Source organism: Acinonyx jubatus, chromosome D4 (genome assembly GCF_027475565.1).
Source record: "Acinonyx jubatus isolate Ajub_Pintada_27869175 chromosome D4, VMU_Ajub_asm_v1.0, whole genome shotgun sequence".
NCBI classification, from domain to species: Eukaryota; Metazoa; Chordata; class Mammalia; order Carnivora; family Felidae; genus Acinonyx; species Acinonyx jubatus.
In genome coordinates, this window is record NC_069391.1 from 20,897,571 (window position 1) to 20,924,910 (window position 27,340).

At 49.8% G+C, this 27,340-nt stretch overlaps 2 protein-coding genes across 6 annotated transcripts in view; one reads left to right on the forward strand and one right to left on the reverse strand.

Annotated features, from left to right (window-relative positions):
* Positions 1–4,721, forward strand: part of FKBP15 (FKBP prolyl isomerase family member 15) — a 55,090-nt gene extending 50,369 nt beyond the window's left edge. For all 3 annotated transcript variants that reach the window (XM_015075977.3, XM_015075986.3, XM_053204764.1), the window contains exons 26-28: positions 221–891; positions 1,724–1,820; positions 4,091–4,721. In XM_015075977.3, coding sequence (XP_014931463.1) covers positions 221–891; positions 1,724–1,820; positions 4,091–4,168 — 846 coding nt within the window. In that variant the 3' untranslated portion in view covers positions 4,169–4,721. The remainder of the gene's footprint in view (positions 1–220; positions 892–1,723; positions 1,821–4,090) is intronic.
* Positions 4,461–15,846, reverse strand: SLC31A2 (solute carrier family 31 member 2). Of its 3 annotated transcripts, none has more exons than XM_027034862.2 (4): positions 15,707–15,846; positions 12,005–12,071; positions 9,288–9,477; positions 4,461–6,529 (listed from the first exon to the last, which is right to left on the reverse strand). In XM_027034862.2, the coding sequence occupies exons 2-4, from the start codon at positions 12,069–12,071 to the stop codon at positions 6,355–6,357; spliced, it is 432 nt and encodes a 143-aa protein (XP_026890663.1). In that variant the 5' UTR covers positions 15,707–15,846; the 3' UTR covers positions 4,461–6,354. The 3 variants fall into 3 exon arrangements, with proteins under 3 accessions (XP_026890663.1, XP_053060751.1, XP_026890665.1); XM_053204776.1 differs by lacking the exon at positions 15,707–15,846 and adding an exon at positions 14,958–15,671; XM_027034864.2 differs by lacking the exon at positions 4,461–6,529 and adding an exon at positions 6,864–8,274 and having other exon boundaries at positions 15,707–15,839.
* Between the last annotated feature and the right edge of the window lie 11,494 nt (positions 15,847–27,340).

The following is a 27,340-nucleotide window of genomic DNA, read 5'->3' on the forward strand; positions in this document are numbered from 1 at the left end:
GATCATAAATTTCAAAGGTATTCCAGACTGTTCATCAATAATTAGGATAATTGGAGTGACTTTTATCTGGATACATAAGGGCAGCCTCCTGTGAGAGGAAGAGGCAAAGTCATTTGAGCTGCATGAGTAGTTGTGTAAACAGGGACCAGGGACGGAAGTGATAGGAATGCCTGCTATTTTCCTCTTAGCGGTCATCTCCTCCTCCTTGACTTTTGAACAGATGGTGACTCTTCAGCTGTTAAACCAACACGAGCAAGACAAGGGACAGAGCAGCAGTGAAGAAGAGGAGGAGGAGAAAGAAGAGCGGCCTCGGCAACCTTCAGTCTCAGGCAGTGCTGGACCGCCTCCAGTGCCCCTGAGCGGGGAGATGCAGGGGTCCCCCTCACTGTCACCGGAGCAGGCAGTCCAGGAGGCTGTCCCCCCACCTCCTCGGGTCCTCTCCACTCCCCAGGAAGAGGTACAGGGAAGGGAAGGGGAGCCCTCAGAAGCAGAGGCGCTCTCAGAGATAGAAGAGGGGTCCCTCTCACCTGAACTGACTTGTGGCCCCTCCCAGAGAGCTCTGGGGCCTCCGACTTCCGTTCCCCCTATGCCTCCGGGCCCTGTACTTGTGGACTCTGAGTGCGAGGAGACACTTGCCAGCGCATTGGAAAATCCCTGTGTTGAGGAGCCAGAAAGCACTGCGAGACTGTCCCTGACTTCACATCTCTTGAAGGGGGACCCACTAGCCTCGGGGTCCGAAAGTCCAGGAGAAGAGCCTCAGCCTCCAGAGCTCAAGAAAGACGAGGATGTCACTAGCTCCGCTATTCCCTATAGGGAGCCAGGGGGCACAGAGGCGGGTTCTCCAGCTGTTGGAGCAGCAGGCGGACCCAACCACTGTTCTCAGCACACCAGGTATGTCTGCCTCAGCAGAGTTTCCAGAACAAGGCGGCTGCATGTGGAGGTTGCCGCTGGTTTTTCTAGGGCTGATAACGCATCCTCAGAGGTGGACTGTCTGATTCACTTATTCATTCAGTCATGTAATGTGAGAGGCTCTGTGGTTGTCACTGTGATAGGGTGGTAGGCAAGGCAGATTTGGTTCTTGAGTTAAGGAGCTTATAGTCTAGTGGGGAAGACACAAATATTTATGTATTATAAAAGTATGATAAGTGCTTAAAAAAAGAAATTCTCTATTATTATAATAGAGAATAAAGGGGGAATTATTCTACTTTAGATAGAGAGGTTAGGGAAGGATTCTGAGAATGCAGTTTTTAAACTGGGACCTAAAGAATGGAAAGGAGCCTTCAATGCCAGGAGTGGGAGGAAGAGACTGCAGAAAGCAGGAACCGCACGTGCAAGGGCCCTGTGCTAGAAAGGGACATGACACAAGGAACTAAAGAAGGCACGGTAAGTAGGAGAGTGGTGTTAACCTGAGATTGGAGAATAAAGTAGGGACCGAGTCATGTGAGATTTTGTATCACTCTTAGAAGTTTGGACTTTAAGTACCATGAAAAGCTACTAAAGGGATTTAAGCAAAAAAGTGACACGGCCTGATATATTCGTTTTAAAAGATCACGCTGGCTGTAGGTTATGAAGGGAGTCAGGAGTGCCAGAGGCTAGCATGGAGGCGGGAGGAGTTCCTGGGTGGTCATCACAGCTGTTGAATTCTTTCCTCGTGTGGGCGCCGTGGGCTGGAACAGGAACAGCAACATTGCCTGTGACTTGATTTTCTTGATTTTTCCTTCAGTCTCTCTGGGGATGAAGAAGATGAACTGTTTAAAGGGGCAGCTCTGAAAGTTTCAAGGCCCAAAGCACAGCCTGACGAGGAGGATGAAGATGAGGTGGTAAGGAAATCCCAGACACTGCCGAGTCCTCCCGCCACTACCTGGGGGCCCTTCCCCGCTGGCCCTGAGAAGAGGGCCGGAGTCTGTGGGTGGCCCACGCCCTGGGCTCTGTGTGCAGCGCCCTGTGGGAGCAGGCTTGGGGCTGGGAGGGGGCAGCTCTGTAAGCAGAGGGGGGATGGGCAGATACCACTTTACTCCTGAAAAAGGATCACGATCTCCGTCCATGTGGGAATGGTTTCTACTGTCAGTGAAGGAAGTTGCGCTGCTCAGTCCTGCCTTAAAACGCTACAGCCTCAGGTTCCCTCAGGTCTGCTCAGAGACCATGTGCATTATACAACCTGAAGGGACTTGGAAGGTCTTGTCTTGCATCCTTATTCATAGAGAAACTGAGGCTCCAAAAGGTGGTTTACCTAAAGCCACAGAGGGAATTAGTGGCAGAGCTGGGCTCCTCCTGAACTGGGCACCTGTTTCTGAGCCTTTCTGCTTCCCCAGCCTGCTTTCCAAGCTGCTGTCTTGTTTTGTCACCACAACACCCAGGGTAGAAAACAGCCTCACTCTACAGAGCGCCAGGGTGGCGGCCGGAAGCAGCTTGCCCGTGCAGCCTGTCCCCACTCTGCAACGCCAGGCTGTCACTAGGACATTCAGCTGCTCTGATGGGAATGTCACTAGAGGAGGCGTGGATGGAGAACACACACCAGCCTTAGGCTCAGACTGTCCCAAGGACAGAAACGTGCGGTGACTGGGGGCACATTTTCTCCCCTCACATGTCAGCCAGAGTGGGCTTTGCCTTTGGCCAGAACCAGGGGGTGTGGCAGAGCAAGGAGCTGGCTTGCATCGACCAAAACCTTTCCCTCCTGCCTGTGCCCCTGCGGGACACGCACCATTTCCTTCTGTTAGCCTTCAACAATTACATTTCCATTCAGGAATTCTGCATATGAATTCTGCACTTAAAAATAAGAACGAAAAACCAATTGAGTATCCCAAGTGGCTGCCCTAAATATAGTTGGAGTGTTTAATTAGCAGTATATTATTGGTATTACTATGAATACTATGAAGTTAATTCCTATTTCCGGGGTACTCTGAAAACCTCACAGACATTCCCATTGAATCCGCTACTAATCCAGTGACGTAGGCACTTTTATCCTGTTCTGTAGGAAAGAGGACTGAGGCTCAGCAAGTTTAAATAACATGCTCAGGGTTATCACGCTGGTAAATGGAGAGCCAGAATAGAACAGAAGCAGTGAGCCACATTTTTATTCACTACTGTCAGAGCATAGAGATCACCTAGTTGATGCCCAGAGAGAGGCACAAGGTCTGTTAGTTGGTGGTGGAGATGGGATCAGCCCAGGCACCCCTGACCACATCATGCTGCCTTCTGTTTGGCCAGCCCTGTGAAGACTGACCCTGGGCCAGGGTAGCTCAGAGCAGAAAGTATCTTAGTAGGGGGTGGTCTGTGCGTGCCTTTCTCCAGCATCAATCCCTGCTTCCCCCATGGGACCTGGTCCCCACCAAGCCAGAAGAAAAGGCCAGGAGCTCAAGTCATGAAAAGTAGGGAACTTCCTCCAGAGCCTGTTAATCCCCCTTTTCCTACTACCCGGGTGGAGGAAGCGAGGGAAGGGCCAGTGAGATCAAGGATGCGGGGGCCGTGGCCCTGTGCTCCTGGGCTTTCTTCATCTCTTGGCTTCTCCACTTGGTAATGTGGCCAAGCCGCTGAACTCAACTCTCTCTCAAATGGCGGGGTCACATCTAGAACCAGACAGGCCACCATGGGCCACAGCAATGTTTTTTCGGATAGAGCTGTATTCTTTCCAGCCTCCCTTCATCTTCCTGCATCTTCTCTCTCCCCTTAGGGCTGCTCTGCTTCTCTCTTTCTTCCTCCTGCTCCCATCTCTCCCCTATCGACCCTGCTTTTCCCACACGAAATGTGTAAGTCACTGCATGAGAAGAAACCTGTCAAATCAATACATGTGTTTCACAAATAAATGACCAAATTAGGCAATTTGCCTAATTTGGTCATTAGGCAAACAAAGTTGGTCTTCTTGTGTCTGTGTTGGAAGATTGCCTCCCTTCTCTGCCTGCTTGTCTCAGCTTTATCTGGAAGCCCAGGTATGATGGCCTCGGGGTTAGTCCTTTCAGTAAAACCATAACCAACACCCTCCTTTCCAACCTGGAGCCGGGAACGGGTGTCAGTTCACTTCCCCTCACACAGGCGGGAAGGCCGTCTGGTGCAGGGACAAGTGAGGACTGACTACTCTTTCCTGTTTTGGCAGAGCTTGAAGGGACGCCCGCCCCCGACACCCCTTTTTGGAGATGATGACGATGATGATGACATTGACTGGCTGGGATGAAGCCCCAGGAAACCGGTGCAAAGGTTTCTCTACCGCCCCTTCCCTAAGCGCGATTTTGCACAGCCAGCCCTGGGTCTAGACGAGCCACAGGGGGAGGTGAAGGTGAGCGTTCTGAGGACAGCGGTGCAGATATCCGAGTTCCCCAGCTTCTGAGCGCCCCGCCCGGCTGGTCCGAGAGGAGCGTGAGCCTGTCTTCACAACGTTGGGGTCCTGCCTCAGTGTCCCGTTGGGAGGAAAGGCTGGTGGGTAGCCTCCAGCCAGTCACCTACAAGAGTCCTGTCCTCTTGTGAGCTTTTTAGTCTCTTCACTAACTCAGACTGATCTGCCTCCCGATGCTCAACCGTGCACCAGCAACAGAACCTGTCGCCTTGGGTGAGGTCTCCCTGGTGGAACCCAGGGCGGATTACACTGTCTAAACCCCGGTTCGGTTAACAGCCTTGCCTGCAGTCCTGGGACATGTATCTTTTCTCTGCCTTAAGTCTGATACAAGAGGTCAATGAATATTTGAAATTAACAAAACTCAAATAAATGTCTGCAATGGAACTTGACACAAGCTCTTGGGGAGAAATCGAATTTGGTGCTAAGGCAGGCCGTGCTCCTCTCTGGGAATCTCAGGGTAAGAGTTGTAACAGACCTGGGTTGGTTAACATGCACAAAAGCATTATGACATACTCCCTGGGTACCCCGGAACTCAGGCTTTCAAGGAATGTCCCCACTCTGCTGTCCCCTTTCGTCCCAGCCGTTGAAGGCTTGGGGCATCGTGGTTATCTGAGAACCCGTCATTTCGTTCGCTTGATCTGGCACACTCAGTCTTGCACCCTAGGAAGCCGTGGACAGAAGGTGGGAGGGTCCAAACGCTGCATTATCATTCATCATGGCACCTGAGGGACTGATTCTCCTCCCCCCACTTTTTTAAGTTTATTTATTTTGAGAGGGGGAGGGAAGGCGGGGTGGAGAGAGAGGGAGAAAGAATCCCAAGTAGCCTCTACACTCAGTGCAGAGCCCGGTGTGGGGCTCGATCTCACGACTGACATCATGACCTGAGCCAAACTTAAGATTCAGATGCTTAACCAACTGAGCCACCCAGGCATCCCTGATGCTTCTCTTTGAGAGCAGCTTCCTTTCCCTGTGGACTCAGGGCCAGGGCAAATGCCAAGAAGAGTAGTGAGACAATATATGTGGTCATTTTACTTCTTCCAAAGACCATGCAACCAGTCTTCAAAAAGAATAATTTTAACAAAAACGTTCCCTGGTTTAAAATGTTTGTAAGATAGGCTCCTGAATTCCCATGGCCTGACACCATCCTTTGTGAAGATGGATCTTTTGTGAGCTTGTCCGCCATAAGTGGGGCTGGGCAACAGAACTACCACTGACTCAGCTCTGTTGTTGAGTGCTTTATACAGACTGTCTCATCTCCATGGCCCTTGCAGAAGACACTGTTACCCCATTTTATAGAGACTGAGGCTTCGAGGTAAATTAATTTGTCCAAGGTCACATAGCTATGAAGCAAGAGGACAAGAATTCAGATCCTGGCCAGCCTATTCTAGAGCCTGGACTCTGGTCCACCATGGTGGCGACTATCACTGCGTTGAGGGAAGAGGGCAGTGGTGCTTCTAAGAAATACAGGCCCCTGGGTCCCATCCCAGATCTCCTGGAACAGAATCTCTGGACTGTTGTGGTAAAATACACAGCACGGACTTTTCAGTCCCCACAGTCTACATACAGTCAGCCTCGTGCCACTGGGCATCATGTGGTCCTAGCCAGTTACTCTCTTAGCCTCCCCCTCATCTGTGCGGATGAGCGGATTCGGGCCAGGCTGCCTGGCCCTGCCTCCTAGCTCTGCCACTCACAGTGCTCAGCTTCCTCTTTTCTAAGACGGACAGATTTCCTACCTTGTTGTGAAGGTTAAATTAGTTAATACTGTAAAGTGCTTAGGACACTGGCACGTACAAAGCTGGTGTCTGTTAAATTTTTAAAAATTCAGGTTAGTGAAGGTGCTACCTTTTGTGACTTGGCCCTGAAGAATGTCCACATGCTTAGTCTACCTAGCTTCTCTAGAGCATAGATTTTCTAAAAGCCCTCTGTGCTGTTCGGGCCCCACACACCTTTAGAGGCTGTATCAAACCAAAGAGGTTGCCGGTCACCCATAGAAGTGCTCATCTCAGCAGTGCCCAGGGGAGGGAGCCTTAGCCGCTCAGCACGGATAACTGGATACGTTGAGGCTGCATCAGCGAGACCGCGCTGGACACTGGAAACCTTCCATCCGTCATGACACAGAACAGCCTTCCAGTTTCCTGCTGAGGCGTGGAGGTTGCGCTGGTCAATACTGAAGGCGGCACATACTTTCTGTTGCTGTTGTCACTGTAAATTAAAGAGGGGGGTTTGATGTATTTTTGCTTCTGGCCTAGGGAGAGAAGGTGCTTTGCAGTCTGTGTGACAAAGCGTTGTTTTTCTCACGGCACAGCCCCCAGTCAGTATTTGGTGTGTGAGCATAAGAATGACTGTCGGCTCGGCTAAGGTTGTGGGGTGTCTGCCTGAGGGCGTGGCATTTCAGGGCTGGCTTCCCTGAGCACAGAGTTGTCTTCATAGCAGGTGCACAGACTCAGTCTCAGCTCCTGCTGAGTTATAAGGGGGGGGAGGGGGGGCGGCGTGTGCTTGCTGTCTCAGTGAGGAGAAACACAAGAATGGTCACACGTTGTTTAAAATATATATATTTATTAAAACGTATATTTCTTTTTTAATCCCCAAAGCTTAAGACCGTCTTTCATCTAGCCCATGAGGTACTTGAACGCAGGCATTACAGTATACAGCAGTGATTTTCCCTCCCTGGGTCTCTTATTTCCTTTTTCTGTAACGTGAACTATCTGGAGAGTTCCATCTAAGTCTACAAATGTAATGCTTTGGTTTGATTGCTTATCGCGTCTTCGGTCAGCAACCCCCGTGGCTTACCCAGTATTTCAAGTGAATGAAATCATGTTTCCCCACCAGATGATTATGGCTGAGCAGGAAGTAATAAATAGAGAACGTTAAGTATTGAACATTCAGTGCAGTTCTCCGTTCTGCTAAAAGAAGGATCCGGATCAAAGGAGGCATTGGAGCCATGGAAAGTGCCCCAGACACCTCAAGCCCTTAGACTGTCTTCCTCCCGCAGACAGTGCTGTCTGATGGGAGAAGCTCCCTACCCAGAGGATAAGTCCAGCTCCTCTGCCTTTCATCTGCTGTCACTCATTCTCCCCACAAGAAGGAGAAACCGTTCCCAGCAGAAGTTGCTGTCCATCATGAATAACATGAAGTCATTTCATTAAAAATTTTGTCTTGTATTAATGTGCAAAATTGCCAACCAGGGGTTCAGTGGGGAAAATGAAAAATCTTAGTTCGTTCTCATGATCCACAGCAGGGGACAAACTTTATGTGTCCCAAAGGCAGAAAGGTGAGAAAAAGGAGCCAGTGTGGTCTCCATCCCTCAGACAGAAGAGGTCGGGAAGGCCAGTGGAAGATGCTCCTCTACATAAGGCACAAATCACGAGAGCAGAAGGTATACAGCTTCCATGACCTTCGTCACCCAGAACCCATCTCCCTGTCTTGAAGATCTTTGGAAATTCTTAATTTTTGAGTCACAGAAATAAGTCCTCATGGGCTCAGCAACCCTGTCCCCAGGTTCTGGTCTCTCCACTCTCCCTCGGGCCACAGAAGCCTTACTAAGGCACAAAATGACCGTGCCCGGGCCCTGTGCATGATGGCTGAGGACAGAGGTAGCTGCGGTGGCCTCCGAACTCCAGGCAGCAAGTGCCGGCTTCAGCCGAAAGTCTCCAAGAGCTGGGAGCGAGGAGAGGAACCGCCATCAGAAGAAACGGGAGACATGGGGCTGGAATTTCAGTGTCTGGAAGAGGGGGCCCCAGCTCTCTCTAGCCCTCGGTGCCCGCAGAGCCCTCACCAGCTAAACCATGCTGAGAAGTGGGTAGGCTAGGTAGTATCCTACAGCAGAGCCAAGGATCACGCCGAAGAAAATCCAGGTGTTGTAGGACATGACAGCCAGCATCATGAAGTAGCCTATGACCACCTGAACGACATGGATTAGCGACTGGCCAAAGTGACAGAGAAACCACCTAGGTGAAAAGGAGAGCCATGTTAATGTTGGTAATGAGCTGGAAGCTAGGACCTGGTGTCAGGAAGTAGAAAGAGCAGCTGAGTTACAGGACGAGCTTATTTGTAATTTGTATGCTTCACCCAGAAGAGATTTCTTTTCAAAGAGCTCTATGAGAAACCACTGACGGGACAGGGCCTTGTACAAGGAGCCTTGGATAATCACTTCTTTACTACATTTAGCTCTGAGCTTCCTGGCATCCTAGGCAAAAGGGAAAATGAGACATGTATTCTGTCATGTCTGATAAAGGATAATACAAACTCATCAATCAGTAAAGCAGATTTTTTTTTTCCTTCTGAATCTACTGTGAGAGGCAATACTACAATGGAAAGAACATGGGCTTTGGTGGCAGATCAGCTCCTGGCTCTGTCACTTAACACAAATAACTTAACCTTTCTGAACTGAAATTTCCTCATCAGGGAAACAGGAATAAGAACGCCTCCCTTGCAGGGTGGGTGTGTATAGTAGAGACGCCCGTGTAAGGAGCAGGCAGGCTCCTGACGCACGGCTGGAGCTGGAGAGAGGGCAGAACTGGGACCCTACGGGACTGCCTTATCAGACCGGGATGGGGAGGAGGGGGAGGAGGGAGGAGGGGGCTCCCTGACCCAGATAGATCCACCACTGACAGCAATTCTCACTACTTGTGTAGGGACAGCTGCAGATTCCATCCTGGGTTTGGAAACCTTAGTGACCTAAGAAACTGCTGAGATTTGGAGGGGGACCGGGTGGACACCCGTATTGCTAGGCAGAGGCCTGCACAGAATTCTGAAGGTCTGAGCCTCCCAAGTGGCTGTTCACAGCTCTGGCCTGGGCATCGGGTGTCCTCACTACTTACGGTAAGCACTTCGGCAAGTTTTGTTCCTTGGGCCTCGATGTGCTTTCTGTGAAGTGGGGCTAATGCCCTGTGGGCCCAGCCTCTCTCTCAGGGTGACTGTGAGTAGTACTCTGCCGTTCCCCGCACACTGTGCCTGTTACCTGAGGCGGGCTCTGCTGACCGGGGCCGAGTCTGAGGCTGAAGAATCCTGGTCTGTCTCCTCAGTGAGCTGCTGGCTGGAGAGGATGGACACACTCACTACAGCCTGGTGGAGCAGCTTGGCTTTGCCAACCTTGATGCTTTCGTACAACACGGCCAGGAACAGGACCACCAGCACGGAAAGGGCCATGCCTGTCAAACGAAGCCGAGTTGCAGAGACCGGGCCGGGCAAGCCGTGGTCGCCTTCTGGCAGCTTCCCCTGGGGCCTGGGGTAGGTGGCAGGAGACCACCTCCACCCATTCCCTCTGAATCCATCCCATCCGCCTCTCTCGCATCTTCTCCCCCTGCCGTGGGCTCAGAACTTCACTGTCTCTTTCCCTCTCCAGCTCTTTCTTGGAAGGGTTGGCCTATCGGGGTATGGCTTTGAGGTCAGGAAGAGAAGCCCTCTGGGAAAGGTAGGGTCCTAGGGTGAAGAAGACACATGCCACCGCCCCCAGCTGCTCCCCCTGCAGGGGTCACAAGTCTCTGTCAAGACTGCTTTTTTTTTTCTTTTTTTGAGAGAAGGCACAAGCAGGGGAGGGGCAGAGAGCGAATCCCAAGCAGGCTCCGCGCCCAGCGCAGAGCACAATGTGGGACTCTATCTCACGACCTCAAGATCAGCGCCTGAGCCGAAATCACGAGTCAGACACTCAACAGGCTGAGCCATCCAGGCGTCCCCTGTCATGACTTCTTGTTAAGGGAAGAGCATGTACAGTGAGGTTCCGTTTATGAGTATGTACATAGAAAAGTCTGGAAGAAGGGAGATTCAGCCAAGGAGTCGTAATCATCTTAGCAAATTAGGATATAAGAGATTTATTTTAGAGAGAATGAGCGGGGGAGGGGCAAAGGGAGTGGGGGAGAGAGAACCCCAAGCAGGCTCCATGCTCAGTGCAGAGCCTGACATGGGGCTCGATCTTATGACCCTGGGATCATGACCTGAGCCGAAATCAAGAGTCAGACACTCAACTGACTGAGCCACCCAGGCACCCCAGGATATAAGAGAGTTTTATTTTCTTCTCACCTAACTTCCCAAAGTTTCTACTGTGTTTATTGCTTGTATAATAGTGTGTGTGTGTGGGGAGGGGGGAGAACCAGTAAGTTATTTTATGGAAAACATTAAGTACTTACTAGGGCTGCTGTGTAAAATTAGCTGCTAATTGCTACTTTGGTTTTACAAGACAAGAGGAGGGATACTAAATGGTCCAGCTATAGTTATTTTATTGGGCTCCCAGGAGGAAATCATCTACAAAAGATGCAGGTTATTTAAAATATAAAATTACATGTAATTACATGCATATGGTACAAATTCAACTGGTGCAAAAGGGTATACAGTGAAAGGTTAGTCTTCCAGCCCAGTCCCTAAAACCCCAGTCGTCTCCCTGGAGCGTTTTCCTCCATAGCTTTCCAGGGATCCTCGCTGTCAATATAAGCCTTTGTCTGAACGCCAGCATCCTGTCTGTGCATATTCTTCTGCATCTGACGTCGCCATCCAAGTACACCTTGTACAGAGGTTCCCCTTAGTTCACACAGATCTGCCTTATTTCTGGGGTTTCATAGTGTCTGTGATAGAGTCTATTTTCCAAAGACGGCCACCTCACCCTATCCCTGCCAACGTGCTCTGCTTACAATGTCAGCATCCTGCCATCAAGTGGTGGGGTCCATGCCCCCCACCCTTTAGGCTGAGAAGACCTTTGTGACTTCCTCACCCAATATAGGTGGAAGTGAGGCTCTGTGACTTCCAAGGCTGGGTCTTAAAAATCCCATGCACTTCCACCTCGTTCTCTTGACACACTCGCTCCTTGCGACCCAGCTGCCCTGCCACAGGAAACCGGGGGGCCATAGGAGACGCCACACGGAGGGCTTCGGCCAACAACCTCCGCTGAGGTCCTCGCTGACAGCCAGCAGCGAGTGGTCGACTGGAACATGAGGAGGTCTTCAGGAGGACTCCAGTCCCAGCCACTGTCTGACTGCACCTGCCTGAGAGGCTTTGAGGGGGACAGCCTGGCAGAGCACAGTCGACTCAGAGCCTTGAGAAGGGGTACTACAGACTGGGATCCCCGGCATGGTAACCTGCTGAAGGCATGATCATGATTTATTTGATCGACGCCTGCAAGGATGGGCATGTGGGCCACTTTCATTCTACTTTTAAAATGCAGTCATTGAAGCTGAACCAGAACTCCATCATGAATTCGGGCCCAGCTCTGCCTTTTCAAGTCAAAGCCCTATCCTTCTCTTGTAAACTGGTGTCTCGTCTAAAGCCCAACCAGCAGCGGCTGCTCTGGGTTTCTGAACTGACGCTGGGCATGCTATGAAGGAGGTGCTAGGAGACAAGACACCTCGATCTACTTCTGGCTCTGAGGTTTACTCGCTGTGTGACCCTGGATGAGTCTCTTTCCCTCTCTGGGCTTCAGTTCCTTCTCTTGTAGTAGAGGCAAAAGCTGTATCCTTGGCCTCTCTCTGGGCCTTTGTGACAGTGAGATAACGGTGCCTTTTGGGATCTGAAAAGCAGTGCTTGCAAATGGAATTATAAATGCAAAGTTCCTGCTCAATTGTAAGAGGAGTCAGGCCCTTACATTTGAGCCCACTTAAACGTCCACAGAGCGTAAAGAGAACCCAGGCTGTCCACTGCCTAGAGCTACCAGGCTTTCCAAGCTACAAGCCTGGGCTTCTCAATTCTTACCTGCAGGACTGTGGACATTCCAAAAATCAAACAGAAGCACCACCTCATTGGAGAAAATGAAATGCATCTGAAAGAGAAGGGAATCTGCATTACAGGGGGCTTAGGGCAGTGGAAGTCATGGCCCCTAATGCTCTCCAGCAGCCTTCGCTAAAGGCCCAGAGGAGCGAGGTCACTGGTCTTAAGTGCAGGAAGGGACATTAGCTGTCCCCAGGACCAACTTGAGGCCAGGCTGGGCAGGGACGCATCCAAGGCCCCACAGCAGGTGCACAGCAGAGCTATCATGGAGCTGGTCCTGCTCCGGGTGGAAGTGAGGTGTGGGGACTACCACACAGGTCGGTGTTGTCAGGTCACGCTGAGATGTCCCCTCTGTGCCCTCCAAACCCAGTGGGGAAGCACCGGACTGTGGAACGGCTGCCTCTCTTACCCTGGGCCCTAGCCATTCTGTTCCAGCCACGTGTATCCTGGAGGGGCCAATGCCGCCATCTCCACTGTGTGCTCCACATCCGTCTGCTCATTTTACATTAAACATTTGGTGACCCCATTCTGTGCCCAGCATTCTGGACAAAGGTTAACATCTCTGCCCTCGATGAGCTCTCCACCTCGCAGAAAGAAGGAAGACAGAAGCACAGACCACGCAGCTGCCATCTGAGTGCCCTTCTCAAAGAGTGCCTTGCCCATCCTGTGTCGGCAGGGGCATCAAGGGTTCTTTATACATAATCTCAGTTCACAACAGCCCTGTGTGTGACAGGGACAATTAGGCCAATCTCATGGAAAGGAAACTTGGGGAAACTAGCCTCAGAGGAGTTAAGTAATCTGCTGAAGGTGCCAAGGCTAGGAAGTTGGCAGAGCGGAGATTCTAAGCCGGGTCTAGTTGGATGCCAAGCCAGGATTCCAGGATGCTATGCTCCCCTCGATCACCAAGAAAGGAGGACAAGAAGGGAGCCAGGTGGCGATTCTCAATACCCACACCAGGCTTAATGACTGTGTTCGGCAACATTAAAGCCGGAGGGATCAATATTAGTCCACCGTCTCAGGGAAAGGAAGGTCCTCTCTCATCACCGGGTAAGTAGTCCACAGCAGCGACTCTGCAAATACCATCAGGGCTCCACCAGCTAAGGGGACCCTGGCTGAGTGGGATCAGATGACAGAAGCTTTGCCTTCTAAGGCAAGTATTAGAATCCCCAAATGTCAGAGCTAGAGTGTCCTTGGAGAGTTTCTTTTATTGTGATATAATTAACATGTAACTCTATATTAGTTTCAGGTGTACAACATGATTCACTATTTGTATATATTGTGAAATGATCAGCTAGTAAGACTAGCTTAACATCCATTACTGCTCAGTTACAAATTTTCTTTTTGTGATGAGAATTTTTAAGATCTACTCTCTCAGCAACTCTTAAATATACAATACAGTAGTATTAACTATAGTCACCATGCTGGGCATCACTTTTTTTTTTCTCTCAGAGGGTTTTTTTTAGTCCCCTGGCTTTCAACTCTGTTTTGTTCTGTGTGTGTGTGTGTGTGTGTGTTTTGCCAGGGATCACTGGCAAATAAAATCTTCCTTGTAACTCCACCATATAAAACCCGGGGTTCTGAGTGAGGAGGGGAGAGGGGTCCGAGCTCTGCAGAAACTCAGTGTGAAAAACACTGATCTGGTCCCACTTGGCCCCTCTCTACCTCCATCTCATTCCCAGATGGGGAAAATGAGTCCCAGCAGGGGAAGGGATTTGCCCAAGACCACATAAGAGGAAAAGGGAAACCTAGGAATCATATAAAAATCATGTTGAAGAATTCTGAGATAAAATAGCTTTTTATCCCCCTAATGGGAAAGGGGTACCTGCTTAATGTAAAAAGCTGAAACAGTACCAAAAAGAAAGTATAAATCATTTTCAATCCTACCAGCCAGACATCCCTTGTTAAGATTTCAAAAAGCATATACGTTGACTTGACAAAATGTTCACAAAAGATGGACATATGAAAGCAAACAAGTACCAATCGTCCTGTGAGACTCCATTTACACTGGAGTTACGCTCATTCAGCTTCAACAGAAGCCTTGGGCACCATCTCTGCGTTGGGAGCAGAGGGGGTATTGCACCATATGCCCCCTCTCTGGGTTCACTTAATAAAGCGGTTGGCATGACTGGAATGTCCCCAACGGCTAGTTAATCAGAGAAGTTCCCTAACTGGCTTCCTTCTATCATCCTTGGGCCTGGGCCAGCGCTCTCAGGAGCCTCAAACAACTTTTGCTGTGGACTTGAACACCCACAAAGCAATAAATGTAATTCAGCTGACAAACAATGATTTTCGTTTTGCTAGGGATGCAGATGCTGGAGATACGGAGACAAACGAGACAAGTCCTTGGCCCTCACAGAACTAACCATCCATCAGGGGAGAGGGAAGGGAAGAGATCATTACAACAGGTGTATGTAGTTCAGTGCAAGGGAGGCACAGAGGATGCTTCCTGGGGGTGCTGGGGATTAAGCCCCCTGGGGAGGTACCTAACCCAGCCAGGAAGACAGATGGCTTGGACATCTGAAGCAGGGGGTGGGGGGGGAGGGGGGGCGTGCGCAGGAGGCAGCCAGGGGGAAGACGGAGTTTAGTATGTTCCAAGCTGGAAGTGCCCGGAGAGTGGTTCCACCTACTGGGGAGTGAAGAATAGGGGGAAGACAAAACCTCGCCTACCCTTGCCTTTTCAACCGGAGAACAAGACTCAAATCAGCAATACTCTGAGTTGGGGCTACATTTTTCAGTGAAACAGGGCCCTGTGGTCAGATATGCATGAGGCAGCGCCCTACCCTCGTTTCCCCACTTGGGTGGAATCTCAGCCTCCAGACCCCAAGTCTAACTTATCTGTGCCTTATTCAGGGCCCCACCCTGGGCAGGGAGAGGCTGTGGTGAAGAAGAGAGCAATCATGGACTTGTTTTCTTTACGTTCTCATCTGCGGTTACTTACACTTTGAGAAGCGCTCTCTCATTTATAAACCCAAGAGTTCAGGGGGGAGCTTATGTCCCTGTCCTGTGCTGCCCGGCTCCTCCGGAGCTTTTCACAAACTCTTCCCCTCTATTTCCCCTTTTAGAAACCCAGTAGGAGGTGGGGGGTGAGCCTTCGACTAAGTGACCAGTGTTGGCTTCCTGTATCTTTAATTCTATGACATTCTTCGTGGGATGTATTATTTCTTCGAAGACCAAAGAGTCTGGCAAGCTGTCATTCTCTCCCAGGTGAACTCCACCTAAAAAAAATAGTCTGAAATGCCACTTCCTACCCAAATGTAGGGAAGATGGAAAGTAGCTGGGTCTGGGGTTCCCCCCCCCCCCGCCGCCCCGAGATTCAGACCACAGGTTAGCCGCGACAGAGAGCCCCCCCCCCCACACCCCCGGGCGTGTTCTCGGTGCGTGAAGTGCACCGGGCCTTAGCTCCTGATGGGGGCCTTCTCGGAATCTCCGCCAAGTCACTGCCCCCAGGGCAGGGAACCCTCGGCCAAGTCCGTCTTCACCCACCGCGCCTCCACCGCTCGTCCGGTTGGGCCGGACTGACTCCCAGCGGGAGGCACAAATAAGAGAAAACCCCAAAGCAAAGCCACCGCCAGCTCCCCCTCCCGCGTCCCCCCAAGGCTCGCTCCCGGCCAAGGGGCGACGGGCACTCGAGGGTCCCGCCCGGGCCACCCGCCCCGCGTCGTCGCTGTCGGCGGAGCCTGCACTCACCTTCGAGGTGAGCGCGCCGAGCGGGCGCCGGAGCCGCTGCTACTCCCTCGGGGCTCCCAGCTCCGAGTCCGTCCAGCCGCCGCCGCCGCGGTCGCGACCCGGGCGGCGCGGTCACATGTCGGGGTGAGGCGGGCGCGCGGGTGCCTGGGAGTTGTGGTCCCCACGTGAGGCCTCACTCCGGGCGGCCTGGGGCGCACCCAGGGGTCCCCGAGCCGGCGGCGCGCCAGCCGGAGTCGCCAGCGCAGCGGGGGCTCCGTCCTGCGCACCGTTTGGCTCCTTACCCAGTTTTGCACTTGACCTGTCTTTGCAATTATCATTTAAAAAGTTTATTGCTCTTCTAATAACGCGAGCAAAGCTTTACACGAGTGAAAAATTATAAAGTCCATTCTATGGGCCAAATAGCAACAAATCAGGAGTAAATTAAATTATGCCCTCGGCTTTTAAATGTGGCTGTTCTTTTTCTATCTTTTCCAATCTGATAAGCAAAAAAGCAACACACAGTTTTAATTTTAACTTGTATTTCTTTGATTACTAGGGTGGTAAACTTTTTTCTTTTTGGTATCTCTGTTTGTGTATTGTCTGCCCATTTTATCCATCCAATTTTTCGAGGTGCAGGGAATTTTCTGGGGGATGAGGGACCTTTAACAGTATTTCATTTTTTAATGTTTATTTATTTTTAAGAGAGAGAGAGAGTGCAGGTGGGGGAGGTGTAGAGAGAGAGAGGGAGACACAGAATCCAAAGCAGGCTCCAGGTTCTGAGCTGTCAGCACAGAGCCTGACACAGGCCTCAAACCCATCAACCATGAGATCATGACCTGAACTGAAGTCAGACGCTTAACTAACTGAGCCACCCAGGCGCCCTCATTTTTAAATACACAGTTGTCCAGTGGGAAAAAGGAAACCTCAGAGAAATCTTACCAGAGACAGTAATAGTAGAGGACTTGAGCCTGGAGTGTGACCTCAGTTCAAATCCTGAGCCAGCAAGTATTGGCTTTGGGACCTCAGGCAAAAGGTATTGTGTTTCTGAGCCTCAGTTTCCTGGTCAATAAAATGAAAATAATAACAGAATCTATGTCATAGGGATGTTCTAAGGCTTAAATGAAGCCTCGTGTGTTAAATTTTCAGTACAGAACCTGGTTATGGGAGCTTGCTCAATAAATGGTAGCCCTTGTCGTCGTTAGCACAGATATTTCTGGAGAGGAAGCAGATCGCCAAAGGTCAAGACACTTGCTCAGGGTCAGGCAGCTTGTAAGAGCCTCAGTCTGAAGGATAGTGGGGGTTAGAGGGATGTCAGGGATCAGGTCAGCCTCAGGGAAAGAATATGGGACTGACATCATGAGGGGGTCTGGGAGGGAGCCCTGCTGAGGGGAATGCACTGGTCCATGGAGGAAGCTCATGGATATTCTTGAAGCATCTGGGTTGCAAGAGCTTGGGAGGGATTTGGAGATTTGGGTGTAATTTTTCACCTCCCTGGGCTTCACCTGGGAAACAGGAGTAAGAAGACTTGACCCTCACGCAAGCAGGCTCTCTCATGCGTTCCCTTAGCCCACACCTCCATCCCCCCGTAGAAGAACTGACAACACAGCTTTATTCATTTGACTGTTTTTGTTGGCTTTGTCACAATCCGGTGACCTTCACACTTAGTTCTAACTTCCTCATGTGTGTTATGGCTATAACACTCTAGCCCTGAAGTTCTAAAGTGCCCCTTTTCTTTCTGAGCCACCAGAGACTCCCCTCCTCCAGACCCCGGGCAGAGAGTCTGGTGCCAACCACAGAACCCCAGCTCATAAGATTCCACCGCAGCCAGTCAAGCCTTGGTCCGCAGCCAAGAGATCGTTTCTGGATTCTATATTTTGACAGTCCTCTCCTCCTGAGGAACAACAAAGATTCTGCCCTTGTCTTTTCCAGCACATTCCTAGAGCCCCCAGACAGAATCCTCAGTCAGGAAAGATGACGCTGCCTCGGATGTCGCAGGGATCTGCGAGGGGCCCCTTCAACGGCGGCACTCAGCTCATCTGTGGTCAGTTGGTGGAGGGGAAATCTAACCAGTCATTTCTCCTTCTGACACTCAGTAGAGGAACTTGAGGCCTCGCGAGAAAACTGCGTGCATAAAATGTTACTCCTGCAGCATATCTGGCCTCACTGTGCAGGTAAGGCTGTGGGACCCCAAGGGTGCCACCCTCCATCTCTGGGCCCCAGTGAGGGGCGGAATGGATGACCTTTAACTTCCCCTTCACGTGCCAACGATCTGCGGTTAGAAGTGAGCGTGAGGTTGGAAGCCTCGCTTTATGACTACGACTTTTTTGTAAAGTAGGAGCCACACTCAGTGTGTGGCTTGACCTCACAACCCAGAGATCAAGAGGTGAATGCTCTGCCTACTGAGCCAGCCAGGCGCCCCTGTGGCTAGAACTTTTGTATGTTTTCCATGTTGCCGCATTCAACTAGCCTCCTCTGTTCTCCCCAAACCCTGTTATTTTATGTTTATGCCGTGACTAGCATTATGTATCTGCCATGTGCGACACAGGAAGAGTAGGACATTCGAGGTTGGCCAGTGTGGCGACAGAACATGTGTGCACATGCGTGTGTGTGTGTGTGTGTGTGTGTGAGACTCTGTTGGTGAGACTGGAGAAAGCAGGATCCAGGCTAGAACAAGCCGAAGGCTATGTTTTAAGTCAGGAATTGATTTGGGGACAAAGGAGAGGCAGCGAAGGGTTTTTCGTGTATGCTTTTCTCGCTGCATTTCCCCCTTGTCTTTCCCGAATGTCACTCTCCTGGTGAGGCCTACCCTGACCACCCTGTTTAAAACTGCCATCCCTCTTGGATTCCCTGTCCTGCTTCCTCTGCTGTATGTCCCCTTAGTACTTACCACCTTGTGACATACTATTTAATTTGGTCATTCATTCTTTCTTTCTCTCTGCAGAAATAGATCAAGGAGAACAGGGATTTATTATTTTTTTAATGTTTATTTATTTTTGAGAGAGAGAGAGAGCACAAGTGAGGGAGGGGCAGAGAGAGAGGGAGACACAGAATCCGAAGCAGGCTCCAGGCTCTGAGCTGTCAGCACAGAGCCCGACGCGGGGCTCAAACCCACAAACCGCGAGATCATGACCTGAGCCAAAGTTGGTGGCTTAACAGACTGAGCCACCCAGGCGCCCCAGAACAGGGATTTCTGTCTTTTTGTTCAGGAAGGTACTCCTGGTTACTAAGTAACATAGTTCATGTCACCAAGCAGACTATTAATAAATATTCATTGAACAAACGAATGAATCCCGGCAGGTAGATGGTTTGTGCTTCATTGCTTCAGAGGAAGGAAGTGGTAGAAACCCAAGCAACCTGTGAGACATGACAGTTTCATTTCTCACGAGCGTTTTGGCAGGTTTGGGCAGCTTTTGGCAGGGCAAGACAGGCCAAGGAGGAAGGAAGGGGGGGGGGGGTATTGACAGCTAATGGGTATGGCGTTTCTCCCGAGTGATAAAAATACTCTGAAATTAGATAGTTGTGATGGTTGCACCAGTCTGCGACTATGTTAAAATTGTACACCTTATCGTATGTGAATTATATCTCAAGAAAGTTGTTATTTTTTTTTTAAGGCACTGAAGATTTTATATATTAGGTCTTTCACTTTCAGAGCTCTGAGTTACCAAGTTAGAAAACAAAAAGAAAAATCTGAGGGGCGCCTGGGTGGCTCAGTCGGTTGAGCGTCTTCCTTCGGCTCAGGTCATGATCTCACGTTTCATGGGTTCAAGCCCTGCGTTGGGCTTGGTGCTGTCCACCCAGAACCTGCTTCAGATCCTCTCTTCCTCTCTCTCTGCCCCTCCCCTGCTTACGTTCTCTTTCTCTCAAAAATAAACCTTTCAAAATAAACAAGCAAACATTAAATTAATTAATTAATTAATTAATTAATTAAAGTCTGAATTCTCTGAGGCCACCATGTTGTGAGGAAGCCCAAGCCGTATAGAGAGGCTCCACATAAATGCTCGGGCTGGTGGTGTGCTTGTCTCCCAATGTCACCTGGCATCAGACGAGTGAAGCTGTCTTTGATCCCGCCCCGTTGAGCCTTCAGATGACTCTGGCCTCCACAGACATCTTAGTGAAATTGCATAAGAGACTTCAAACAAGAGCTGTCCAGCCAAGTCCTTCTTGAATTCCCACAAGATCTCGGGCAAAATAAAATGGTTGCTTTAAACTGCTAAATTCGGGGATAATCTGGTAAACATTAAAAGAGCCGGAATATTTATAATCCAGCTGATTTCTTCTTCTTCTCTTGGATTCATTTTACAGGAGGTGAGGTGAAACTGGGGTGGGGAATGTTCTTAACATCTTCTTTTTCTGAAGGTTTTTTTTTTAAAAAGTAACCATTTGTTTAATAATGTATCCTCCTTCCACACAGAGGCTTTGAAGCAGCTCACAGACAATCAAGAAAAGATAAAAAATAAGTGAGGGAGGGGCTTCTGGTGGCTCAGTTGGTTAAGCGTCTGACTTCGGCTCAAACCCAAGAACCGAGAGATCAGGACCTGAGCCTTGCATCAGGCTCTGTGCTGACAGCTCGGAGCCTGGAGCCTGCTTCGGATTCTGTGTCTCCCTCTCTTTCTGCCCCTCCCTGCTCATGCTCTGTCTCTCTCTCTCAAAAATAAATAAACATTAAAAAAAATTTTTTTAAATAAGTGAGGGGATAATTTGCAATGATCAGGGAACCCAAGTGATGAAGTTACTCAGAAGAGCCCCTGAAGAGAGCGACTCTAGCACTGAATGCACAGAGAGTGCTTGCCACCGGGCAGCTGTGACCGGGTCGTGGTGTGGGGTTTCCAGGCCCTGCACGGGCCTCTCCCAGCAAGGACTCTCAGGGCACATGAGGGAATGTGCTAGGAGGAGTCACCCGTGGGCGTCTGTGCATTGTCTTCAACCCTGGGGCTTTGCCCTTCTTGGAGGCTGTGAACTTTGGCTCTGGACCTGGATGTTCTTAAGAATGATGGTCAGAGCCCAAGTTCCTCCCTGCTTGAGATATCTGTCTGCACTGGCTCTGTCACCACCAGGACTCTGAGCTTCTTCTGGAACATGACCCTGCTCATCCTGGGTTGTTGAGCACGAAGAGGGCAGCTCCTGGGGGTTCCTGTAGTCTGTTTCCAAGTTCTCAGGGAGCCAGGACTGTGCTGTCTCTCTTTCTCCCTGCTGGGGAACTTCCCACGCTGCATTCCAGGCCTCTGCTCCCCCACGGTCCAGTAAAGATCCCCAAGGAATGCAGGGTGCACGTAAGTGCCTCTGGCCTCCCCATCCATCTCCTTCCTGATCCAAAGCCCGCTAGGATGAAGGACAGCATGGGCCGGCCAGCCTACCATGAAGGGGATATTAGTTTCCTATGGCTACTATTAAAAAAATTACCCCCAGTTTGGTGGCTTAAAAACAACGCACATTTACTCTCTCACAGTTCTGGGAGTCGGAAGCCTGAAAACCAGATTCACCGGGATGAAATTAAGGTATCACTCCTTCAGGAAGTTCTAGGGAAGAGTCCCTTCCTTGTCCTTCCCAGTTTCTGGAGCTGGCTCCTGCATTCCTTGCCTTGGGGAACCTTCCACCATCTCCAAATCCTGAAGGATTGCAACTTCAAATCTCTCTTTAAATCTCACATTGCCTTCTCTCTTGTGTGTCCAGTCTCCTTCTCCTTACTTCTAGAGGACATAGTTTGCAATTATATTTAGGATCTATCCAGATAATCTAGGATAATCTCCCCATCTCAAGATCCTTGATTTAATACTGTGTGCAAGTCTCGTTTTCCAGGTAAGGTAACATTCACAGGGGCCAGGAGTTAAGACCTGGATACTTTTTAGGGCCATTATTCAGCCTAACATAGGGAACATCAACATTTGTAACGTCACTGCCTGTCTAGAAGGGCCTTCAGCCGGGGGTGCCTGGGTGGCTCAGTTGGTTAAGTGTCTGACTTCAGCTCAGGTCATGATCTTGCTGTTTGTGGTTTTGAGCCCCACGTTGGGCTCTGTGCTGACAGCTCAGAGCCTGGAGCCTGCTTCGGATTCTGGGTCTCCCTCTCTCTCTCTGCCCCTCCCCATCTCACGTTCTATCTCTCAAAAATAAATACACACACACACACACACACACACACACACACACACAATTTAGAAGGGCCTTCAGCCAAACCAGAGCAAGCAACAGGATGACAGAAGGATGAAAAGGAAGACTGGTTTCTTTGGCCTCATTGGCAAGGGCGGTTCTGTGCTGACTCCTTCATTCTCGAGGCCAGGGCTGAGGAGGGGAGCAGCACCACGAATTCTCAGGCACAGGCCCCCTGCTGGACTTCACGGGGACTCTGACCTGAGTTGTCCCGACAGGCTCCTTCCATACCCGCCGTGGGGTTGTCCACCTCAGCTGCAGAAGACTCCCAGGCCTGGCATGCCTGCCTCCTGCAGGAAGAGGGGGGGCTTCGAGCACTTCCCCTCGGAGCTGCGTGGAGCTCGCAGGGCCAGCCCCTCGGACTGTCCCCGCACATGCAGGATCCAAAGGTCTGAAAGACAGAGCTGTCCACATCCTGCTCAGCTGTTGACAGCAGATACACAATACTTTTCTAAAAAATTGTGGTAGGGGCGCCTGGGTGGCTCGGTCGGTTGAGTGTCTGACTTCGGCTCGGGTCATGATCTTGCGGTTCGTGAGTTCAAGCCCCGTGTCGGGCTCTGTGCTGACAGCTCGGAGCCTGGAGCCTGTTTCTGATTCTGTGTCTCCCTCTGTCTCTCTGACCCTCCCCCGTTCATGCTCTGTCTCTCTCTGTCTCAAAAATAAATAAACGTTTAAAAAAAAATTGTGGTAAGATAGACATAACATAAAATTTGCCGACTTAACAATATTTACGGGTTAAGCACATTCACACTGTTGTGCAACCAATCTCCAGAACGTTGCACCTTGCAAAACTGAAACTCTCTCTGTTAAACAACTCCCCATTCCCTCCCCCACCACTCTCCGCCCCCCCTACCTTCAGCTTCCAGTAACCACCATTCTACTCGCTGTTTCTAGGAGTTCAACTACTCTCAATATGACATATAAGTGGGGTCACACAGTGCCTGTCTTTTTTGTGACTGGCTTATTTCACTTGACATAATGTTCTCCAGCTTTACCCATGTTGTAGCATATATGAGGATTTCCTTCCATTTTAAGGCTGAATATATTCCACTGTGTGTAGAGACCACATTTTGTTTATCTATTCATCTGTCTGTGGACGCTTGGGTTGTTTCCACCTCTTGTCTATTGTGAACAATGCTGCTTTGAATGTGGCTATACAAACACAAATGCTTTTTATCATTTATTTATTTATTAAAATTTTTTTGAGACAGAGAGAGAGAGACAAAGAGAGAGAGAGAGACAGAGCACAAGTGGGGGAGGAGCAGAGAGAGAATGAGGCAGAATCCGAAGCAGGCTCCAGGCTCTGAGCAGTCAGCACAGAACCCTACAAGGGGCTCGAACTCACAAACCGTGAGATCGTGACCTGAGGCAAAGTTGGACACTTAACGGACCCAGCCACTCAGGCGCCCCCACAAATACTTTTGAAAAGTAAGTGCTTTCCAAGAGTCTTGACCCTGCACTGCCAGTTCTTATGGAAAGAAACTGTGAACTGACCCCATCTCTCTTTCCCTACGGAGGGCCCATGCTGGGTGCAGAGTCCTGAACGTGTCCCTGAAAATCTTAACTAGATCCCGACTGCACATTATTCCCTAATTCCTTAATCTTGGGCAGAGCAGGCTCCAGCTTGTGTATGGAAATTTTCCTCTTGGTTTTCTCCCCCCGGTAAGAAAGGAAAAAATGGATGTTCATCCCCAGCAGCCTTAAAACAAGCCAGACAGGAACATCTTGGGATGTCCACTTGTTTAGCTACTGTGGGTATTTTGGCCCTTAGTGGATCATAAATCAAATGATCGCTTGATACTGGAGGAAGGACAGTATCCTTCCTGCAAAACCCATTTGCAAAAACCATTTGGATTTATTTACCTTATCTCTGGGAGTATAATCAAGTATTCATTTGAAACAGATGAAATTGCTGACGCTTTATCACTTTATCACTCCTAACTCCCCTCGCTGGCAATTTCACACAACAGGTCAAGCAACAGCTGAGCCAATGGCTTGGATCTGGCGGGGAAGGGAGTCAGTGGCAGACAAACCCGTTGGCTCTGACTTTGGAGGAGACCAAACTGGTTCTGCTTGGAGAGTAAAGGTTGTTTTTCTGCCTTGGGGGTGGGGATGGAGGTGGGGGTGACTCTGACACTGTAGAGTCAGAGGTCTGGTCACAGTCTGAGGCATCAGTGGTTAAATTATATACATACTCATCAGGAAATGTCTTCGAGACATAGCTCTATCCCTTCAGGTCTTTCTGGAGAGGGAAGGTGAGATCCCAGTAGCCCATCAGTGGTCCAGGAGGAACCCCTTCATACCATGTCTGTTCTGAGCAGCCTCCACTCTAAGAGGCAGCATGCCAGACCTCCACTCTGCACCTGCTGACTGGGGGGGGGAGGGGGGCTGGACAATTAGTGCCGTTTCTATCTTCCTTTGGTTGATATTCCCCACATATAAACACATAAAAAGGGATTCTTTCTTTTAAAAAAAAAATTTAAGTTTATTTTGAGAGAGACAGAGACAGACAAGGAGCAGAGGAAGGGGCAGAGAGAAAAAGAGGGAGACAGAGAATTCCAGGCAGGTTTCACGCTCCTGGCACAGGGCTTGATGTGGGGCTTGAACTCATGAAACCACAAGATCATGATCTGAACCGAAATCCAGTCAGACGCTTCACCCACTGAGCCAGCCAGGTGCCCGTAAAAAGGGATTAATATTAAGGAATGCTTAATTCAGCCAACCAAAAGATGGGCATACATTTGGCAGTAAATAACGGAAGCCCCCACAGTGAGTCAGAGACAGACCCGAAGGACCAGATGAGCAGCTCACATTTTATTTGTTCGCTCAACAGACACATCGCACTGTTTGTGCCTCGGATACTGCAGACAAAGAACCACCTGGAGGTTTATCAGTCAGCAAGGTTTTTTGCTTTGAGTACACAGGGGTCCAGGGGGCTCTCTCCCACACATGCCGAATGTCCCCTTCTGACAAATCACAAGCGATGGGCGGGGAGAGGTCGACCACAAAGCATTGTGGATGAGGGGCCACCTGTGTGTATATGAGGAACTGACGTGTGCGTGGTGGGTGCTTGTGCAACTGTGTACGTGTGTTTGGAGGCTGTATGTATGGTTCTGCACTTGGGAGTCAGAATGAGCGGTGAGTCTGGGTTTGTGTGAGCTGTCACGTGACATGGGACTGTGGCTGAGTGTTGGAATGGTGTGTGTGTGTGTGTGTGTGTGTGTGTACACATAGAGGTCTACGTGAGTGTGGCACTTCCGATGAAGAGGGAGAGAGGAATGGGCAGTGCTCACCGTCGGCCATGAGAAAACCCCCAGGAGGTAAATGTGGGACGCAAATGCTGCAGAGACGATCCATGTCCCCAGTCCCTTGCTTGGCAAACCCGGGGGCTTCCTGCCTTCAGCTGGAGTCAGGGCTGATTTACTAAGCGCTTTAGTAGACCCAGGGCTAGTCTATCTGGGTCCTACTCTCAGCCAGCTCGAGAAATTCTCCTCCCATTTCTTTGTGCCCTGAGACACCCTCCTCCACAGACCCCTGCCTGGTTTGCAGAGGGGCAGATGAAGTTGTCACCTTCCAGAAAGCTGTCAACACATGTGTCTGTAAAAATGGACTGAGCACAAGAACCAGATAAGGGGTGGGGGGTGACCTAGGCTGTCTCTCTAGTCACTGAGAGGTCGCCATTTCCAAAAAACAAACAAACAAAACCCCCAAAAACAAAAAAACTGTAATCGGAGCTCGAGCAAATTCAAAGGAGCAAGGATATAGGTCTTCTTCCTTCAGAGGTAAAGAGTAGTGGACATCCCCTGCTGGACTGAGACTCAGGAGGCCCGACTCCAGACTGTGCTGTCTATTGCCCTAAAAGCTGAAGAAGGTCATTTCCCTCCTCAGGGACTCTATGGAGGAATAAAGATAATCAACAACACAGAATCTCTAAATTGTCTTCTTTGTCAAAGTTGTTAGTAAATAGTATTGTAATGATCCGTCAGCTTGTCTGTCTCCCCCACTAGAATGTGTTACAGACTGAAGGTTTGTGTCCCCTCCTTCACCCACGCAATTCACATGTCGAAGCTCTGATTCCCTGCGTGATGGCATTGGGAGGCGAGGCCTCTGGGAGATAACTGGGTTTAAATGGGGTTATGAGGGTGAAGCCCCACGATGGGATTAGTGTCCTTATGAAAGAAAGAAAGACCAGAGCTCGACCTCTCTCTGCCCTGTGAGGACACAGTGGGAAGGCAGCTATCTGCAAATCGGGAAGGGGGCTCTCCCCAGGAAAGGAATCTGCTGGCACTTTGATCTTGGACTCCACGGTCTCTGAAACTGTGAGGACAGATATCTGTTGTTCAAGCCACCCAGTCTATGGTATTATTTTATAGCAGCCTGAGCTGCATAATACAAACACGAGGTTTTCTCCTGAATTTCCAGGGCCTGCCCGAATTTCTGGCATATATAAAAGATGACGGTAACAATAGTGATATCTAACAGTTACTGAGCATTTACTGCGTACCTGATTCTATGTTAACCATTCCACGTGGATTATTTTTTCTAATCAGCACAAAAACCAATGGCGTGAATGTTGTGCTCATCCCCATCTTTTTAGAGAGGCCATGTAGCTTGCTCAGGGTACACAGCTGGTAAAGGACAGACCCTTAAGCAGTCTGATTCCAGAGGCCCCCCTATGGGCCTATGTCTTGCTTGGTTCTGTGTTCCCAATCCACTACCTCTAGATGTTTCCAGACATGCGGTTAGGTGCTTGCTCAATGCTAGGTTGACTGAATAACAAAAGGCCAAGCATCGTTTCTGAAAATGTTCCAAAAGTGACCACAAAATCAATATGTATAAAACCACTGATGTAGAGAACCATACATGCCGAAGAAAATGTGTGTGTGAATAGAGTTATGAGATAAACACTTTTTCCTAAAGTGACTCTCAACTTTCCCTCAATTTTGACATCAAAAAAAATTGTTTTAATGTTTATTTATTTTTGAGAGAGAGAGAGTGAGAGAGCACATGTGAGGGGGGGGGGCAGAGAGAGAGAGAGAGAGAGATACAGAATCCGAAGCAGGTTCCGGGCTCCAAGCTGTCAGCACCAAGACTGACACGGGGCTCGAACTCACAAGCTGTGAAATCATGACCTGAGCTGAAGTCAGACGCTTAACTGACTGAGCCACCTGGGCACCCTGCCTCAATTTTGACTTCAAAATGATGCAAAACTTAACAATGTATTATTAACGTGTTCACTTAGTGAGACATAGTATACACTTCAGTGAATTTTGACAAATGTATACACCTGGAAAACCATTACTCCAAGCAAGATATAAACTTTTCCATCATCCTAAAAAGTTACCGTGTGTCAGGGAGCCTGGGTGGCTCAGTTGGTTAAGCAGCTGACTTGATTTTGGCTCAGGTCATGGTCTCACAGTTCACGTGTTCAAGACCCATGCTCTCTCTCAAAAATTAATAAATAAGACTTAAAAAAAAAAAACTGTTACCTTGTGTCACCTTCTAGTGAAT

Coding starts and splice junctions, on each gene's coding strand:
- SLC31A2 (XM_027034862.2), bottom strand. CDS start 12,071: ATGCATTTCATTTTCTCCAATGAGGTGGTGCTTCTGTTTGATTTTTGG. Junction 9,478..12,004: donor GAATGTCCACAGTCCTGCAG/GTAAGAATTGAG, acceptor TTCGTTTGACAG/GCATGGCCCTTTCCGTGCTG. Junction 6,530..9,287: donor GTCAGCAGAGCCCGCCTCAG/GTAACAGGCACA, acceptor TTTAATTTACAG/TGACAACAGCAACAGAAAGT.